Below are 20,829 nucleotides of genomic sequence, written 5' to 3' on the forward strand. Positions count from 1 at the left end.
ATATAACACGCATATACAGACCATAATATATAACACACATATACAGAATATAATATATAACACGCATATACAGACCATAATATATAACACACATATACAGAATATAATATATAACACACATATACAGACCATAATATATAACACACATATACAGACCATAATATATAACACATATATACAGACCATAATATATAACACACATATACAGACCATAATATATAACACACATATACAGACCATAATATATAACACGCATATACAGACCATAATATATAACACACATATACAGACCATAATATATAACACACATATACAGACCATAATATATAACACACATATACAGACCATAATATATAACACACATATACAGACCATAATATATAACACATATATACAGACCATAATATATAACACACATATACAGAATATAATATATAACACACATATACAGACCATAATATATAACACACATATACAGACCATAATATATAACACACATATACAGACCATAATATATAACACACATATACAGACCATAATATATAACACACATATACAGACCATAATATATAACACACATATACAGACCATAATATATAACACACATATACAGACCATAATATATAACACACATATACAGACCATAATATATAACACACATATACAGAACATAATATATAACACACATATACAGACCATAATATATAACACACATATACAGACCATAATATATAACACGCATATACAGAACATAATATATAACACACATATACAGACCATAATATATAACACATATACAGACCATAATATATAACACGCATATACAGACCATAATATATAACACACATATACAGACCATAATATATAACACGCATATACAGACCATAATATATAACACACATATACAGACCATAATATATAACACTCATATACAGACCATAATATATAACACACATATACAGACCATAATATATAACACGCATATACAGACCATAATATATAACACACATATACAGACCATAATATATAACACACATATACAGACCATAATATATAACACACATATACAGACCATAATATATAACACGCATATACAGACCATAATATATAACACACATATACAGACCATAATATATAACACGCATATACAGACCATAATATATAACACACATATACAGACCATAATATATAACACGCATATACAGACCATAATATATAACACGCATATACAGACCATAATATATAACACACATATACAGACCATAATATATAACACGCATATACAGACCATAATATATAACACACATATACAGACCATAATATATAACACACATATACAGACCATAATATATAACACACATATACAGACCATAATATATAACACACATATACAGACCATAATATATAACACACATATACAGACCATAATATATTACACGCATATACAGACCATAATATATAACACACATATACAGACCATAATATATAACACACATATACAGACCATAATATATAACACACATATACAGACCATAATATATAACACACATATACAGACCATAATATATAACACGCATATACAGACCATAATATATAACACGCATATACAGACCATAATATATAACACACATATACAGACCATAATATATAACACACATATACAGACCATAATATATAACACGCATATACAGACCATAATATATAACACACATATACAGACCATAATATATAACACACATATACAGACCATAATATATAACACGCATATACAGACCATAATATATAACACACATATACAGACCATAATATATAACACTCATATACAGACCATAATATATAACACACATATACAGAATATAATATATAACACGCATATACAGACCATAATATATAACACACATATACAGACCATAATATATAACACGCATATACAGAATATAATATATAACACACATATACAGACCATAATATATAACACACATATACAGACCATAATATATAACACACATATACAGACCATAATATATAACACACATATACAGACCATAATATATAACACGCATATACAGACCATAATATATAACACACATATACAGACCATAATATATAACACACATATACAGACCATAATATATAACACACATATACAGACCATAATATATAACACACATATACAGACCATAATATATAACACACATATACAGACCATAATATATAACACACATATACAGACCATAATATATAACACATATACAGACCATAATATATAACACACATATACAGACCATAATATATAACACACATATACAGACCATAATATATAACACGCATATACAGACCATAATATATAACACACATATACAGACCATAATATATAACACTCATATACAGACCATAATATATAACACACATATACAGACCATAATATATAACACGCATATACAGACCATAATATATAACACACATATACAGACCATAATATATAACACACATATACAGACCATAATATATAACACGCATATACAGACCATAATATATAACACACATATACAGACCATAATATATAACACGCATATACAGACCATAATATATAACACACATATACAGACCATAATATATAACACACATATACAGACCATAATATATAACACGCATATACAGACCATAATATATAACACACATATACAGACCATAATATATAACACGCATATACAGACCATAATATATAACACGCATATACAGACCATAATATATAACACACATATACAGACCATAATATATAACACACATATACAGACCATAATATATAACACACATATACAGACCATAATATATAACACACATATACAGACCATAATATATAACACACATATACAGAATATAATATATAACACACATATACAGACCATAATATATAACACACATATACAGACCATAATATATAACACACATATACAGACCATAATATATAACACACATATACAGACCATAATATATAACACACATATACAGAATATAATATATAACACACATATACAGACCATAATATATAACACATATATACAGACCATAATATATAACACACATATACAGACCATAATATATAACACGCATATACAGACCATAATATATAACACACATATACAGACCATAATATATAACACACATATACAGACCATAATATATAACACACATATACAGACCATAATATATAACACACATATACAGACCATAATATATAACACACATATACAGACCATAATATATAACACACATATACAGACCATAATATATAACACACATATACAGAATATAATATATAACACACATATACAGAATATAATATATAACACATATATACAGAATATAATATATAACACACATATACAGACCATAATATATAACACACATATACAGACCATAATATATAACACACATATACAGACCATAATATATAACACACATATACAGACCATAATATATAACACACATATACAGACCATAATATATAACACGCATATACAGACCATAATATATAACACGCATATACAGACCATAATATATAACACGCATATACAGACCATAATATATAACACACATATACAGACCATAATATATAACACACATATACAGACCATAATATATAACACGCATATACAGACCATAATATATAACACACATATACAGACCATAATATATAACACACATATACAGACCATAATATATAACACACATATACAGACCATAATATATAACACACATATACAGACCATAATATATAACACACATATACAGACCATAATATATAACACACATATACAGACCATAATATATAACACACATATACAGACCATAATATATAACACACATATACAGACCATAATATATAACACGCATATACAGACCATAATATGTAACACACATATACAGACCATAATATATAACACACATATACAGACCATAATATATAACACGCATATACAGACCATAATATATAACACACATATACAGACCATAATATATAACACACATATACAGACCATAATATATAACACGCATATACAGACCATAATATATAACACACATATACAGACCATAATATATAACACACATATACAGACCATAATATATAACACACATATACAGACCATAATATATAACACACATATACAGAATATAATATATAACACACATATACAGACCATAATATATAACACGCATATACAGACCATAATATATAACACGCATATACAGACCATAATATATAACACACATATACAGACCATAATATATAACACGCATATACAGACCATAATATATAACACGCATATACAGACCATAATATATAACACACATATACAGACCATAATATATAACACACATATACAGACCATAATATATAACACACATATACAGACCATAATATATAACACACATATACAGACCATAATATATAACACGCATATACAGACCATAATATATAACACACATATACAGACCATAATATATAACACTCATATATCTATGAAGGGGATTGTTGGGTCTGTAGCGCCATCTAATGATAGAAATGGGCATAGAAGATTTAAAGGCAATGGGGGGAATTTACGAAGAGCGGCGTTTCTTATGTCAGACTGTTCACTGGAGTGCAGTGCAGCATATTTATTAAGGGGCGCTCAACGCACAAATAAATTTGGCGCTCATTTGGCAGTTTGTGCATCAGATATTGAAGTCTATGTCGGCTATGAGTGTAGATTTGCGCCATGACTTACGTCAATTTCTGCCGTAGGTGGTGGTAAATATATTGGACCGCCCTCCGCCAGTAAACCCTTCCCTACTGTTCTCACTGCCTATGTGAAGTGTTGAGAGGCGTGCAAGTTATAGCGCAAATATGACGCGCGCCATAATCTGGGACTTTTACGCCATAAAAATTCCTTCCTTTTCATAAAACGCTTTATTGGCTAAAGAAAAGCAGATTAAAAAATCTCGCATGTTTGTTACCGCCTGCGCATTTCTGGGTGGCGTTTTTTACATTGCAAATTATGTGATTCTGGAAAAATACCGCCAAAAATGCCATAAAAAAATACGACATCCTTTGACACTTGCGCTTGTAGAGGCAAAAGAAACCTATGGAGGTCTGAGGGGTAAAAGCGCCACCAACCACTGGAAAAAACGTAGGGCTCGCTGCGGTTTTTAAAAAGCCACTGGCCCATAAAACGCAAAACAAAACAAAAAAATACACAAACTAAAAAATGTTATGTTTGAAGTGCATTTATTGATTTAGGCTACAATCTCTTGGCAGCGTTTTTTGCTGCAAAAAAAAAAAACACGGACAGAAATGCCAGGAAATACGCCGCAAAAAAGTGATGTTTTCCCTAAAACGCTGCCCTGAAAGTGGCGTAAAGACTTTGATAAATTCCCCCCTTTGTCTTTTTAGAGACATTTCAAAACAAATTTAATTGAAGGGGAAATTCAGCCTAAATTCATATTCTGACGCGACCGTAATAATGCGCAATTCACTACAAGCTGCGGGGCCGGTATACTCTGCATTGTGTACGGAGCATCAAAACTAAGAAATCACAGTTAACGGAAATAGCAACGAACGTTTTCTATACACTGCAGCCCTATCTGAGAGAAACCTATAGTCCTGTACATCCTGAGCCTCCTGGTTCATGAATAGAATGCAATAACTACATTGAAGACTGACACATGGGTAGTGAATAGCTCCTGTATAAGAGATTGAGCTACCGATGCCCCTAGTGTGCCAACCACTACACAATTATACTCCTAGGTCAAGTCAACACCTTGAAGTCTGCAATGTGGCTGGGCCGTTATCCTGCAGTGTGGCGGGGGCATTATCCTGCAGTATGGCGGAAACACCCCACAAGACCGAGAACATCTCACAAGATGGGGAACACCAAACAAGACCAAGAAAACCCCACAAGATCGGGAACACCCCACAAGACCGGGAACACCCCACAAGACCGGGAACACCTCACAAGACCGGGAACACCTCACAAGACAGATAACACCCCACAAGACGGAGGACGCCCCACAAGACCGGGAACACCTCACAAGATCGAGAACGCCCCACAAGACCGGGATCACCCCACAAGACCGAGAACGCCCCACAAGACGCGGAACACCCCACAAGACGCGGAACACCCCACAAGACGGGGAACACCCCACAAGATGGGGAACACCCCTCAAGACCGAGAAAACCCCACAAGATCGGGAACACCCCACAAGACCGGGAACACCCCACAAGATCGGGAACACCCCACAAGACCGGGAATGCCCCACAAGACCGGGAACACCCCCACAAGACCGGGAACACCCCACAAGATCGGGAACACCCTACAAGACCGGGAATGCCCCACAAGACCGGGAACTGCCCACAAGACCAAGAACACCCCACAAGATCGGGAACACCCCACAAGACCGGGAACACCCCACAAGACCGGGAACACCCCCACAAGAGCAGGAACACCTCACAAAACCGAGAACGCCTCACAAGACCGGGAACGCTCCACAAGACTGGAAAACACCCCACAAGACCGGGAACTGCCCACAAGACCAAGAACACCCCACAAAATCGGGAACACCCCACAAGACCGGGAACACCCCACAAGATCGGGAACACCCCACAAGATCGGGAACACCTCACAAGACCGGGAACACCTCACAAGACAGATAACACCCCACAAGACTGAGGATGCCCCACAAGACCGGGAACACCTCACAAGATCGGGAACGCCCCACAAGACCGAGAACGCCCCACAAGACCGGGAACACCCCACAAGAACGGGAACACCCCACAAGATGGGGAACACCCCTCAAGACCAGGAACACCCCACAAGACCGGGAACACCTCACAAGACCGGGAACACCCCACAAGATCGGGAACATCTCACAAGATGGGGAACACCCCAAAAGACCAAGAAAACCCCACAAGATCGGGAACACCCCACAAGACCGGGAACACCTCACAAGACAGATAACACCCCACAAGATCGGGAACACCCCACAAGATCGGGAACACCTCACAAGACCGGGAACACCTCACAAGATCGAGAACGCCCCACAAGACCGGGAACACCCCACAAAACCGAGAATGCCCCACAAGACGGGGAACACCCCACAAGACGGGGAACACCCCACAAGATGGGGAACACCCCTCAAGACAGATAACACCTCACAAGACTGAGAATGCCCCACAAGACCGGGAACACCCCACAAGACCGGGAACACCTCACAAGACCGAGAACGCCTCACAAGACCGGGAATGCCCCACAAGACCGGGAACACCCCACAAGATCGGGAACACCCCACAAGACCGGGAACACCCCCACAAGACCAGGAACACCTCACAAAACCGAGAACGCCTCACAAGACCGAGAACGCCCCAGAAGACGGGGAACACCTCACAAGATGGGGAGCACCCCTCAAGACCGAGAAAACCCCACAAGACAGATAACACCTCACAAGACCAAGAACGCCCCACAAGAGAGGGAACACCCCCACAAGACCGGGAACACCCCACAAGACCGGGAACACCTCACAAGACCGAGAACGCCTCACAAGACCGGGAATGCCCCACAAGACCGGGAACTGCCCACAAGACCAAGAACACCCCACAAGACCGGGAACACCCCACAAGAACGGGAACACCCCCACAAGACCGGGAACACCTCACAAAACCGAGAACGCCTCACAAGACCGGGAACGCCTCACAAGACTGGAAAACACCCCACAAGACCGGGAACTGCCCACAAGACCAAGAACACCCCACAAAATCGGGAACACCCCACAAGACCGGGAACACCCCACAAGACCGGGAACACCCCACAAGATCGGGAACATCCCACAAGATCGGGAACACCTCACAAGACCGGGAACATCTCACAAGACAGATAACACCCCACAAGACCGGGAACACCTCACAAAATTGGGAACGCCCCACAAGACCGAGAACGCCCCACAAGAACGGGAACACCCCACAAGATGGGGAACGCCCAACAAGACCGAGAATGCCCCACAAGACTGGGAACACCCCCACAAGACCGGGAACACCTCACAAGACTGAGAACACCTCACAAGACCGGGAATGCCCCACAAGACTGGGAACTGCCCACAAGACCAAGAACACCCCACAAGATCGGGAACACCCCACAAGACCGGGAACACCTCACAAGACCGGGAACACCTCACAAAACCGAGAACGCTTCACAAGACCGGGAACACCCCCACAAGACCGGGAACACCCCCACAAGACCAGGAACATCCCACAAGACCGGGAACGCCTCACAAGACCGAGAACGCCTCACAAGACCGGGAATGCCCCACAAGACCGGGAACTGCCCACAAGACCAAGAACACCCCACAAGATCGGGAACACCCCACAAGACCGGGAACACCTCACAAGACCGAGAACGCCTCACAAGACCGGAAATGCCCCACAAGACCGGGAATGCCCCACAAGACCGGGAACACCCCCACAAGACCGGGAACACCCCCACAAGACCAGGAACACCCCACAAGACCGGGAACGCCTCACAAGACCGGGAACGCCTCACAAAACCGAGAACGCCTCACAAGACCGGGAACGCCTCACAAGACTGGAAAACACCCCACAAGACCGGGAACTGCCCACAAGACCAAGAACACCCCACAAAATCGGGAACACCCCACAAGACCGGGAACACCCCACAAGACCGGGAACACCCCACAAGATCGGGAACATCCCACAAGATCGGGAACACCTCACAAGACCGGGAACATCTCACAAGACAGATAACACCCCACAAGACCGGGAACACCTCACAAAATTGGGAACGCCCCACAAGACCGAGAACGCCCCACAAGAACGGGAACACCCCACAAGATGGGGAACGCCCAACAAGACCGAGAATGCCCCACAAGACTGGGAACACCCCCACAAGACCGGGAACACCTCACAAGACTGAGAACACCTCACAAGACCGGGAATGCCCCACAAGACTGGGAACTGCCCACAAGACCAAGAACACCCCACAAGATCGGGAACACCCCACAAGACCGGGAACACCTCACAAGACCGGGAACACCTCACAAAACCGAGAACGCTTCACAAGACCGGGAACACCCCCACAAGACCGGGAACACCCCCACAAGACCAGGAACATCCCACAAGACCGGGAACGCCTCACAAGACCGAGAACGCCTCACAAGACCGGGAATGCCCCACAAGACCGGGAACTGCCCACAAGACCAAGAACACCCCACAAGATCGGGAACACCCCACAAGACCGGGAACACCTCACAAGACCGAGAACGCCTCACAAGACCGGAAATGCCCCACAAGACCGGGAATGCCCCACAAGACCGGGAACACCCCCACAAGACCGGGAACACCCCCACAAGACCAGGAACACCCCACAAGACCGGGAACGCCTCACAAGACCGGGAACGCCTCACAAGACCGGGAATGCCCCAAAAGACCGGGAACTGCCCACAAGACCAAGAACACCCCACAAGATCGGGAACACCCCACAAGACCGGGAACACCTCACAAGACCGAGAACGCCTCACAAGACCGGGAATGCCCCACAAGACCGGGAACTGCCCACAAGATCAAGAACACCCCACAAGATCGGGAACACCCCACAAGACCGGGAACACCTCACAAGACCGGGAACACCTCACAAAACCGAGAACGCCTCACAAGACCGGGAACACCACACAAGATGGGGATCACCCCTCAAGACCGAGAAAACCCCACAAGACAGATAACACCTCACAAGACCGAGAACGCCCCCACAAGACCAGGAACACCCCACAAGACCGAGAACGCCTCATAAGACCAAGAATACCCCACAAGACCGGGAACACCACCCAAGACCAGGAACACCCCACAAGACCGGGAACACCACCCAAGACCAGGAACACCCCACAAGACCGGGAACACCCCACAAGACCGGGAACACCCCCACAAGACCGGGAACACCTCACAAAACCGAGAACGCCTCACAAGACCGGGAACGCCCCACAAGACTGGAAAACACCCCTCAAGACCGGGAACTGCCCACAAGACCAAGAACACCCCACAAAATCGGGAACACCCCACAAGAACGGGAACACCTCACAAGACCGGGAACACCCCACAAGTCCGGGAACACCTCACAAGACCGGGAACACCCCACAAGACCGGGAACACCTCACAAGACCGGGAACACCTCACAAGACCGGGAGCACCCCACAAGACCAGGAACACCTCACAAGACAGATAACACCCCACAAGACGGAGGACGCCCAACAAGACCGGGAACACCTCACAAGACCGAGAACGCCCCACAAGACCAGACATTTTTGACCATGCATTTTTCCCGCTTCCAACATCAACTTCAAGAACAATTATTTAAACGCTGCACCGTTTTTGCCGTAAAACCACATTTTGTTTTTGAACCTGCCCTGACAGATCGCACAAGTCGCCAGGCGTTGTCCCTGTGATACATGAGACAGTACTGGCTGCTATGAGAACAGGAGGTTTTGCTTTCCTCACTAGTTTGACCTCTCTGGGCCACCATACATTGTGCAGCTGTTGTGTAAGGAGCAGTCGATCAGCTGAACATGGAGCCTGTGATCACGCTCAGTGCTGGTGAGTTACGCGTAGACCGTATCCAGCCGTCTCATAGTAACAATAATATAATATCATTGTATCATTATATAATAAGGGCTCGTCCACACGTAAATCTCATCCACGCGCTGCGAAAACATTCTGTGCAGAAACTGACCTGCGATGCGCGTTTTTCGTACATGTCAATCTCTGCTGTGTAAAGTGACTGAAGTCACCATCCCCCAACAATGATTAAAACGCAGGAAATGGTGCAGTTCCCACAATGCAGATTTTGCATGCGTTTTTTTAAGCCAAAACCAGGAACGGAACCTAAACAAAAAATTTCTCAGTGTCGGGGGATGGTGACGTCTCCTCTGAAAAACGCAGCAATTCAGTCACTTTCCGCAGCAGGAATTGACATGTAAGAAAAATCCGCACCGCAGGTCCGTTTCTGCACAGAATTTTTCTGCAGCGTGTGGATGAGCCCTAACATAGCGATCCGGGAATATTACATAATAATATTATAACATAGCGATCCAGGAAATGTCCGGTAAGGAAGACACGAGTTTATATCGTTTATCCTATGCTCCTGAAGTGTTCGTCCAGAAGAAGATATTTGCCTCTAGAAGCCGACCACAAGGTCAATAATAAATATATTAAAAGGTACAGGGCCCAATACTGCCCCCTGTGGTCCCTACTGGTAACTACGCTCCCCTCAGAACTGCCAGTATATGACATCATGTGACCTGCGCTGCGTCTTCTCTCTCTACAGGGGGCAGTAAATGGGACATTCGGCACAAGGTTTGGGATTATATAGAAGACAATAATCTGGCTGATTTCCCGCGACCCGTTCATCACCGGATTCCGAACTTCAAGGTACCAGAACATGGATGAGGATGTTTCCGAGCAGATGTGAATCTAACAGACTCCGAGCCCATAGCTAAAGACCTGTCCTGACCAAGTCCTTCTCACTCAGCTGAGGGTTTGTTACAATTGTATCCAGTCATGACATGAGGGAAACGGTCCGGCCTCCAGAAAGACACATTTTACCTGCACTGATACATTGTAGCAAACCGGACATGAAAAAGATTTGTCCTGTTCATGTGAGTTTGCCTAGATTGGATACAATTGTATCACAGTCTATTAGAAAGTTGTCTGGGATGAAGACATATTTTTATATTACCAATTTGATGACATCACTGCTGTGTGATGACATCACTACCTAGTGCGACTGTCGCTGCCCGTTTGTGAGTTTACATAAAATACACTTTGTGCCCCTCTATATATAGTACCCCCTTTAAGTGTACCCCAGTGATCTGACCCTCCTCTCTGTGTGCAGGGCGCGGCGCGGGCCTGTGAGCGATTAACGACCTTGCAGGATTTTCAATCAGCGAAGACGGTTAAGATAAATCCCGATACTCCACAGAAGAACGCGCGATTTCTCACACTGCAAGTAAGTAACCCCTCCTTCTGCCCATCTAGACGTCCCGCCAGGCCGGTCACCAGGTAACGACTCTGGAGGTTTTCGGTCAGACGAGGGAGATTAAAGTGGATCCGGATAAACCCCTGGAAGGCGTCCGCCTGGCGGCTCTACAGGTATCGGCAGCACCGGAGCTCCTCTTTACATGTTCTAGATCACGTAATTACCCACAATCCTCCCCTGGCCTCTGTATCACCGCTGGCTGCTCTTTACCCCCGGATACTACTTGGACTTATTGATGGAGATTTTCTGTCCGTTACCCACAGGCCAATAAAACGTTGTTGGTTCCAACTCCGCGACTCAGAACCGGACTCTTTAACCGGATCACTCCGCCACCAGGGGCCAGCAAAGAGGTGCTGAGGGTCTGCTCCACCTCACAGGTGACTATAGAGATGACAAAGAGGCTTCGTATGTACAAATAGATAAGTTGAGTGATCTGATCGACTCCAGATATAATTAAAGGGGTTCTCCGGGAGTTTATTATACGTGGCCTATCCTTAGCGTCACCTCGCCTTTATTGTTTACACAGGTATAGCGCCCTACATACAGTTGTGGCTGTGACTGGAACTGCAGTTCAATTAACTGGGACTGAGCTGTAGTACAAGGCACGGCCACTACTGTATCTATGGCGCTATACCTGGGTAAACAATGAAGGAAATGTGCCGCTTTATCCAGCTGAATGCTGGGGGTGCCGAGAGTTTTATCTCCAACAATCAAGTAATGATGGTCCATCCTAAGGACAAGACATCCAGATGTCCCAGAGATCCTCTATGATGGATAAAAACGATCCTGATTGTGAGGGAGGAGGCGCTGCACTGCCACCTAGGGGAAAGGTCTGGAAATAAAGGCTATGGACAATGTGGTTACGTGATCCTGTCATGTGACAATCAATCAATGATCTTTGAATTTGGGGGAAATTTAAACAAAACTCTAAGCGACCGAACGTTTCACATTATAACGATGTCTATTTATCCATCAATCCAAAAAGCCTAGAAAAATAATAGCCATTTTATGTGTTCTTTTCCTGCTCCTCCTACTTCTTTTCTTTCTCTCTTTTTTTCTTTCTTTTTCTTTTTCTCTTTCTTTCTTTTTCTTTGTTACTTTCTTTCTCTCTTTTTTTCTCTCTTTTTCTTTTTCTTTCTCTTTTTTCTTTCTCTTTTTCTCTCCTCTTTTCTCTTTCTTTCTCCTCTTTTCTCTTTCTTTCTCCTCTTTTCTCTTTCTTTCTCCTCTTTTCTCTTTCTTTCTCCTCTTTTCTCTTTCTTTCTCCTCTTTTCTCTTTCTTTCTCCTCTTTTTCTCTTTCTCCTCTTTTTCTCTTTCTTTCTCCCCTTTTCTCTTTCTTTCTCCTCTTTTCTCTTTCTTTCTCCTCTTTTCTCTTTCTTTCTCCTCTTTTCTCTTTCTTTCTCCTCTTTTCTCTTTCTTTCTCCTCTTTTCTCTTTCTTTCTCCTCTTTTCTCTTTCTTTCTCCTCTTTTCTCTTTCTTTCTCCTCTTTTCTCTTTCTTTCTCCTCTTTTCTCTTTCTTTCTCCTCTTTTTCTCTTTCTCCTCTTTTTCTCTTTCTTTCTCCCCTTTTCTCTTTCTTTCTCCTCTTTTCTCTTTCTTTCTCCCCTTTTCTCTTTCTTTCTCCTCTTTTCTCTTTCTTTCTCCCCTTTTCTCTTTCTTTCTCCTCTTTTCTCTTTCTTTCTCCTCTTTTCTCTTTCTTTCTCCTCTTTTCTCTTTCTTTCTCCTCTTTTCTCTTTCTTTCTCCCCTTTTCTCTTTCTTTCTCCTCTTTTCTCTTTCTTTCTCCTCTTTTCTCTTTCTTTCTCCTCTTTTCTCTTTCTTTCTCCTCTATTCACTTTCTTTCTCCTCTTTTTCTCTTTCTTTCTCCCCTTTTCTCTTTCTTTCTCCTCTTTTCTCTTTCTTTCTCCTCTTTTTCTCTTTCTTTCTCCTCTTTTCTCTTTCTTTCTCCCCTTTTCTCTTTCTTTCTCCCCTTTTCTCTTTCTTTCTCCTCTTTTCTCTTTCTTTCTCCTCTTTTCTCTTTCTTTCTCCTCTTTTCTCTTTCTTTCTCCTCTTTTTCTCTTTCTTTCTCCTCTTTTTCTCTTTCTTTCTCCTCTTTTTCTCTTTCTTTCTCCTCTTTTTCTCTTTCTTTCTCCTCTTTTTCTCTTTCTTTCTCTTCTTTTCTCTTTTTCTCTTTCTCCTTCTCTGTATTATAACTTCTGCGTGGTCCTTCGAGTCCTGGTCTTTGGTGCTTGTCCACTAATCTTCTTGCTCCTTCCTGCAGGGAGTGAAGGATTTCAGTGTCCCGTTGGGCCTGGATTCTGTGGTGCGGGTGGATCTGGTGGTTGTGGGATCTGTTGCTGTATCAGAGAAAGGTGATTTGATTTTTACCTTCCAGTAACCGGAAACACATGAGTCGGGGGCACTGAGTGGTCATTTAGGCAGTGGCCAGGAGCTCAGGCAGCCCAGACGACCTCATCAGCCCCCGCAAGAGACGAGATTCAGCAGTGCAGCCTGTAGTCCGCAGAGTATCGCACAAATAATAACCATTTCTTCGCTGAGCAGGAGTCGGAATATGTTCATAACAGGAGAGACGTCCTCAGGTGACATCCCCCGATCCCCACGCTCTTATTTAGATCCAGAGCGGTCACTCACATAGAGGGGTGTAGGTGGGGTGTGTAAACATATGCAACTCCAGTATTTTGTCAGAAAGATGGCAGCCAGGACTGCGTTATGGCGGAGGTGGGGGACTCTGCAAATATTGAAATGTATTTGTGTCGCTCCTCCCAGCAGAGTTTAAACATTCTCCTAACTGCACAGCAAACGACTCTGTTCATCCAGAGCTTCCTGCTTATGGATAGAATGCGAGGACGACAGTGAAGACTGACACACAGACAGAGTATCAGGATCACAGAGGATGGGCAAAGGCTTTGTGTTTATAAGGCGACATTACTACGGCAGCGGGGGATTATGGGAGAAATGTGAGACGTGACTTCCTCTCTCTTCCTCAGGCTGGAGAATCGGTAAAGGGGAGGGGTTTGCAGATATGGAATACGCAATGATGGTGGCCATGGGCGCGGTGACGGAACAGACCGTTGTGGTCACTGTGGTCCATGACTGTCAGGTAAGGACTGAACGCCAGCGATGAACTGTAGAAGCTGAACCCTTCCTTCCGAATAACGGATCTGAGATGCGTGACCACAAAATGCCGACTTTTTATCTTTCTCCAAACGTGCTTGTTTAGTGCAGCTCCACTAACGCATCCCCGTAAGTTCTCTCCATCTATGCTCCCAGAATTCATTGCATTGCAGCACCTGTTAATCTCCTATCCTGAGCTTCCTGGTTCACGAATAGAATGCCGAGACTACAGTGAAGACTGACACATAGGCAGAGAAGTAGGAAAGGGGGGCATGAAGTAAGATCTATATATGTATATGTGCCAGTCACTGTCTGGCGGCCATTACTATCAGTTATCCATACAGGAGGCCAAGATGACGGGAGGACGGCTGTTATTGATTTGCGGGATAAACCACCTGATGTCGCTCTGATACCGGCGACCTGGCGCGGCAGATATCTGACGTTTGTGTTTGCAGGTGCTGGATATTCCGGAGGAGCTGCTGGACGATCACGACCTGACAGTGGATTATATACTGACCCCCACCCGGGTAATCCGGACAAACTGCACTCGCCCAAAACCGAGGGGGATTATATGGTCCAAGGTCAGTCTGTCATGTAGGACGGGGTGAGGGGAACCTGTGGGAATTGGCGGTGACGGGAGTATTAGGGTTAATTCAGACCGTGCAGTCAACTCGTGGTTTTTTACCGTGATTACCACAAAATCGCGGCAAAATACATGGATATTGGAATAAATAATGGCGTTTGAGGCACTTGCAGTAATTATTTTTATCGCATTTGCGCGATTAATGAGATTAAAAGAAATGAAATGCGCCAAAAAGAACAGATGTTTCACTTCACTAAACACTATTATAAAGTTTCTGGGAAAGGGGTGTGGCTAAGTGGGAAAGGGGTGTGGCTTAAAATGCGCCAAACGGAAACTCTGCCAACCGAGAGTCGGTATAAGTTAGAAAAAAATGTGTCTAGCGGGAAGCGTAAATTTTCTCATACAGCGAGCGCCGCTGTGAGCATAATCTTCTGCGCTCTCCGCTAGGTTTGTGATGATTTTATTTTTAGATAATATTAATATTACGTTTGTCAGATGAGAGGTGGCCCCACCCCCTCCTGCGTAAAAACGCAAAAAGTTGCAAATTATTGCTCAAATGTTGTGTGCGCCATCATTTTTGGACTTTTCAACACCAGAAATGTGGGGCAGATGCAATAAAACATTTTCCCCCTTAAACCCCATTAAGTTTTATTCTCTGGAGCTTCACCCTGTGAAATGGCGCAGGGGGTGGAGCTTCGCTTTGCTGCGTTGATCTATTGAGGAAACTTGAAGACGTTTTCCTTATTTTTGCTCCTCAGATAAGTCGGGAGATGATGAGTAAGATTCCGGTCCTGAGGAGACTCCATGAAATAGAGCGCAGTGCGGGGAAAGACGTGACCCTGAGGAGTGAAGACTCCACCCTGAGGAGCCCAACCAATGGGGGAACGAGACACGCCCACACCAGTCAGACTCCGCCCATCATGGACAACCCAGGAGCAGCCGAGCAGAAGGAGGTCACCACCGTTTACATTGGGAACATCCCCCCCGCTACACGGGTCAGTGAGCTGAAGAGCATATTACGAGGGCGGGGGGCTTCTCCTGTGCACCTCACATGGCAGGGTCCCCAGCACCGAGCCTTCCTGGACTACAGTGATCCGCTCCAGGCCCGGAAGGTGGTGTCCAGCCTGGAGGGGCTCAGTATAGCGGGGCAGGTCATACAGGTAGAACTGGCCAGAACCCAGCGGAATAAAGTGAATGGACACGGGGGGCAGAAGAAGAGAAACGGTTACCCCAAACACGCCAGCGACACTGCAGGAAAGTCACCGGCTGAGGATTCGCCAAATATGGAATTTTGACAATGTTATCTGGTTCTGGGAAAGCTGGGTGACGTTTAATATGGCCGCCTCACTGTGATTTACCATGTCTGCTGAACTGTGTGAGATTTGGAGGGATGATGTTATAATAAACTAGCGACAGGCCCCCTACAAGATCCGCACACTCCTCTCCTGACATGCTCTGTGCTGCTGGGAGATCCTGCTCCTTCCAATATGTAACTGACAATCTGTGGCCTCCCACAAAATCTCCTCTCCTGAAATAATCTGTGCTGCTGGGGACCCTGTTCCTTCCACTATGTAACTCTTCAAGATCATCCCACTCCTCTCCTGAAATACACTGTGCTGCTGTGGTTTATGTCCATGTACTGCATGTACCGCTAGCCATCTCATAGATGACATTTCATGCAGGAGCAGCGTGGCTGTCGGTTATTACAGTTATTGAGTATTTCTAGTGGAGGACATGACGGCTGGTTGTCGCCCTGCACGCCGCAGCTTCCCCGCAGTGTTCGCTCTTAGGCTGGGTTCACACAACCTATTTTCAGACGTAAACGAGGCGTATTATGCCTCGTTTTACGTCTGAAAATAGGGCTGCAATACGGCGGCAAACATCTGCCCATTCATTTGACGTACTGTGCAGACGACCTGTCATTTACGCGTCGTCGTTTGACAGCTGTCAAACGACGACACGTAAAAATACAGCCTCGTCAAAAGAAGTGCAGGACACTTGTATACATTATATGCGGGACACTTATATACATGATATGCAGGACACTTATATACATTATATGCGGGACACTTCTATACATTATATGCGGGACACTTCTATACATTATATGCGGGACACTTATATACATTATATGCGGGACACTTATATACATTATATGCGGGACACTTCTATACATTATATGCGGGACACTTCTATACATTATATGCGGGACACTTATATACATTATATGCAGGACACTTATATACATTATATGCGGGACACTTCTATACATTATATGCGGGACACTTCTATACATTATATGCGGGACACTTATATACATGATATGCAGGACACTTATATACATTATATGCAGGACACTTATATACATTATATGCGGGACACTTCTATACATTATATGCGGGACACTTATATACATGATATGCAGGACACTTATATACATTATATGCAGGACACTTATATACATTATATGCGGGACACTTATATACATTATATGCGGGACACTTCTATACATTATATGCGGGACACTTCTATACATTATATGCGGGACACTTCTATACATTATATGCGGGACACTTATATACATTATATGCGGGACACTTATATACATTATATGCGGGACACTTATATACATTATATGCGGGACACTTCTATACATTATATGCGGGACACTTCTATACATTATATGCGGGACACTTATATACATTATATGCGGGACACTTATATACATTATATGCGGGACACTTCTATACATTATATGCGGGACACTTCTATACATTATATGCGGGACACTTATATACATTATATGCGGGACACTTATATACATTATATGCGGGACACTTATATACATTATATGCGGGACACTTATATACATTATATGCGGGACACTTATATACATTATATGCGGGACACTTATATACATTATATGCGGGACACTTCTATACATTATATGCGGGAGACTTATATACATTACATGCGGGGCACTTATATACATTATATGCGGGACACTTATATACATTATATGCGGGACACTTATATACATTATATGCGGGACACTTATATACATTATATGCGGGACACTTATGTATAATACGAGGAGGAGCATTTACGGCTGAAACGAGGCAGCTGTTTTCTTCTGAAAACAGGCTGTCATTTCAGCCGTAAATGACAGCTAGCGTGTGAACATACCCTTAGGCGGGATTCACACGACCGGGTCGTTCCCGAGCCCGAGTGTCGGCCGGTAAAATCGGCCATTTTGCCCGGCCGGTTTGCATTAAGTTTTGCATCCGTGCCGGGCCGGGCAGATCCGGACAGTGACATCAGCGGCAACTCCTGAAGGGGAATCCCCATGTGTTCGGGGATTCCGCTTCAGGAGTTTCCCCTGATGTCACTGCCCAGATATGGGCAGAGACATCAAGCGCTCTGTCCAGGAGCGGAATCCCCGAAAACACGGGGATTCCGCTCCTTCAAGGAGCTAAAGTGCGGCTAGCGCATAGATACCTCCCCGCTCTGCTATAGTGGGGTCGCTACAGTAGTAGCAGCTGCAGCTAGCGGCGCCATCGAAGGTGTCGCCGGGCCAGGGTGCTTTTCAAGCAGGGGAAGGGAGCCAGCGCAGCGCTCCCTCCACCTGCTGTACACCCCGACCCTGCCACACAGTGTACAGCGATCACTTCTTGGGCCCTGTTCATACTGAGTTTTTTGCCACGGTGGAAACCGCAGCAAAAAACTGCAGAAAATAACTCCCAAATTGATTTTTTTGACGCGTTTTTCGGCAAAAACGTTTGCGGTTATTCCATCTTTCTGTTGAAGAGATAGCAAAAAAAAAAACTAAAAAGCGCGTGTGGTGCAAAACCACTTAAAAAAGCCGGAGCTGATCTTTCCAGGCAGATGTTTCTACCTGCAAAAAAACTCAGTGTGAACAGGGCCTTGAGGCTGATTTTCCATTGAACACTATGAAAAACACCTGAAAAGATGCCTGAAAATCAGAGGCTGATTTCTCTGAAAACCGCTCCGTATTTTCAGACGTCTTTTGCTTGGGGTGTGAACATATCTTGGGGTATGTTCACACGGCTTATTTTCGGCCGTTTTTCAGGCTGTGAAACGTCCCGAAATACGTCCGAAAAATCGGAAGCAGAACGCCTCCAAACATCTGCCCATTGATTTCAATAGGAAAAATGGCGTTCTGTTCCGACGGGCCATTTTTTTGCGCGGTCGTTTAGAAAAACAGCTCCAAAAACGGCCGTAAAAACGCAGCAAAAATTGCGAGTGGCTCAAAAAACAGCTGAAAATCCGGAGGTGTTTTCCCTTGAGCAGCGCTGTGTTGTCAGACATTTTGAGTTTGTGTGTGAACAGAGCCTCATGGTTCGCAGTCCTTGAATGTTCAGAAGTGACAATGGTATCGGAGGTTTACATGGTGAGCCGCGGAGCAGGAGACGCTGCTATACACACTCCGGCCACCAGATGTCACTCGGATCACATGATTGGATATCTTGATTTCCTAATATAAGTAACTCCCCCCCCCCCCCCCCCACATTCAATAATGAAATCTCTGTGGAGTAAATGGTTGATGATGCTATAAAGAAATACGAGCGCTTATGTCTCATCTCCTCCACACGTGTCTTCTCCATTACAGGTTAGAAAATAGAATAGATAAAACTTCTGCAAATCCGGCGCCAATAATAACAACCGAAGTATCCGAAATACAAGAGAGGACTGATCCGAAGATCTGCAGAGCATCGCTCTGTCCTCTACCTCCTGACAGATACATAGTGATATATCCTGCAGATTATTACACCACTGACCTCTCCAGAGATCTGCAGAACATCGCTCCTCTACCTCCTGACAGATACATAGTGATATATCCTGCAGATTATTGCACCACTGACCTCTCTACAGATCTGCAGAACATTGCTCCTCTACCTCCTGACAGATACATAGTGATATATCCTGCAGATTATTACACCACTGACCTCTCCAGAGATCTGCAGAACATCGCTCCTCTACCTCCTGACAGATACATAGTGATATATCCTGCAGATTATTACACCACCGACCTCTCTACAGATC

At 43.6% G+C, this 20,829-nt stretch overlaps 1 protein-coding gene across 2 annotated transcripts; it reads left to right on the top strand.

Annotated features, from left to right (window-relative positions):
• Positions 1-10,558: 10,558 nt before the first annotated feature.
• MTHFSD (methenyltetrahydrofolate synthetase domain containing) lies at positions 10,559-17,446 on the top strand. 2 transcript variants are annotated; one of them, XM_075848283.1, is made up of 8 exons: positions 10,559-10,633; positions 11,364-11,467; positions 11,931-12,044; positions 12,338-12,451; positions 14,329-14,419; positions 15,056-15,168; positions 15,638-15,763; positions 16,524-17,446. In XM_075848283.1, the coding sequence occupies exons 1-8, from the start codon at positions 10,606-10,608 to the stop codon at positions 17,058-17,060; spliced, it is 1,227 nt and encodes a 408-aa protein (XP_075704398.1). In that variant the 5' UTR covers positions 10,559-10,605; the 3' UTR covers positions 17,061-17,446. The 2 variants fall into 2 exon arrangements, with proteins under 2 accessions (XP_075704398.1, XP_075704399.1); XM_075848284.1 differs by lacking the exon at positions 11,931-12,044 and adding an exon at positions 12,074-12,187.
• Positions 17,447-20,829: the final 3,383 nt, after the last annotated feature.

This window comes from Rhinoderma darwinii, unplaced genomic scaffold, assembly GCF_050947455.1.
Source record: "Rhinoderma darwinii isolate aRhiDar2 unplaced genomic scaffold, aRhiDar2.hap1 Scaffold_3333, whole genome shotgun sequence".
In the NCBI taxonomy this organism is placed as follows: domain Eukaryota; kingdom Metazoa; phylum Chordata; class Amphibia; order Anura; family Rhinodermatidae; genus Rhinoderma; species Rhinoderma darwinii.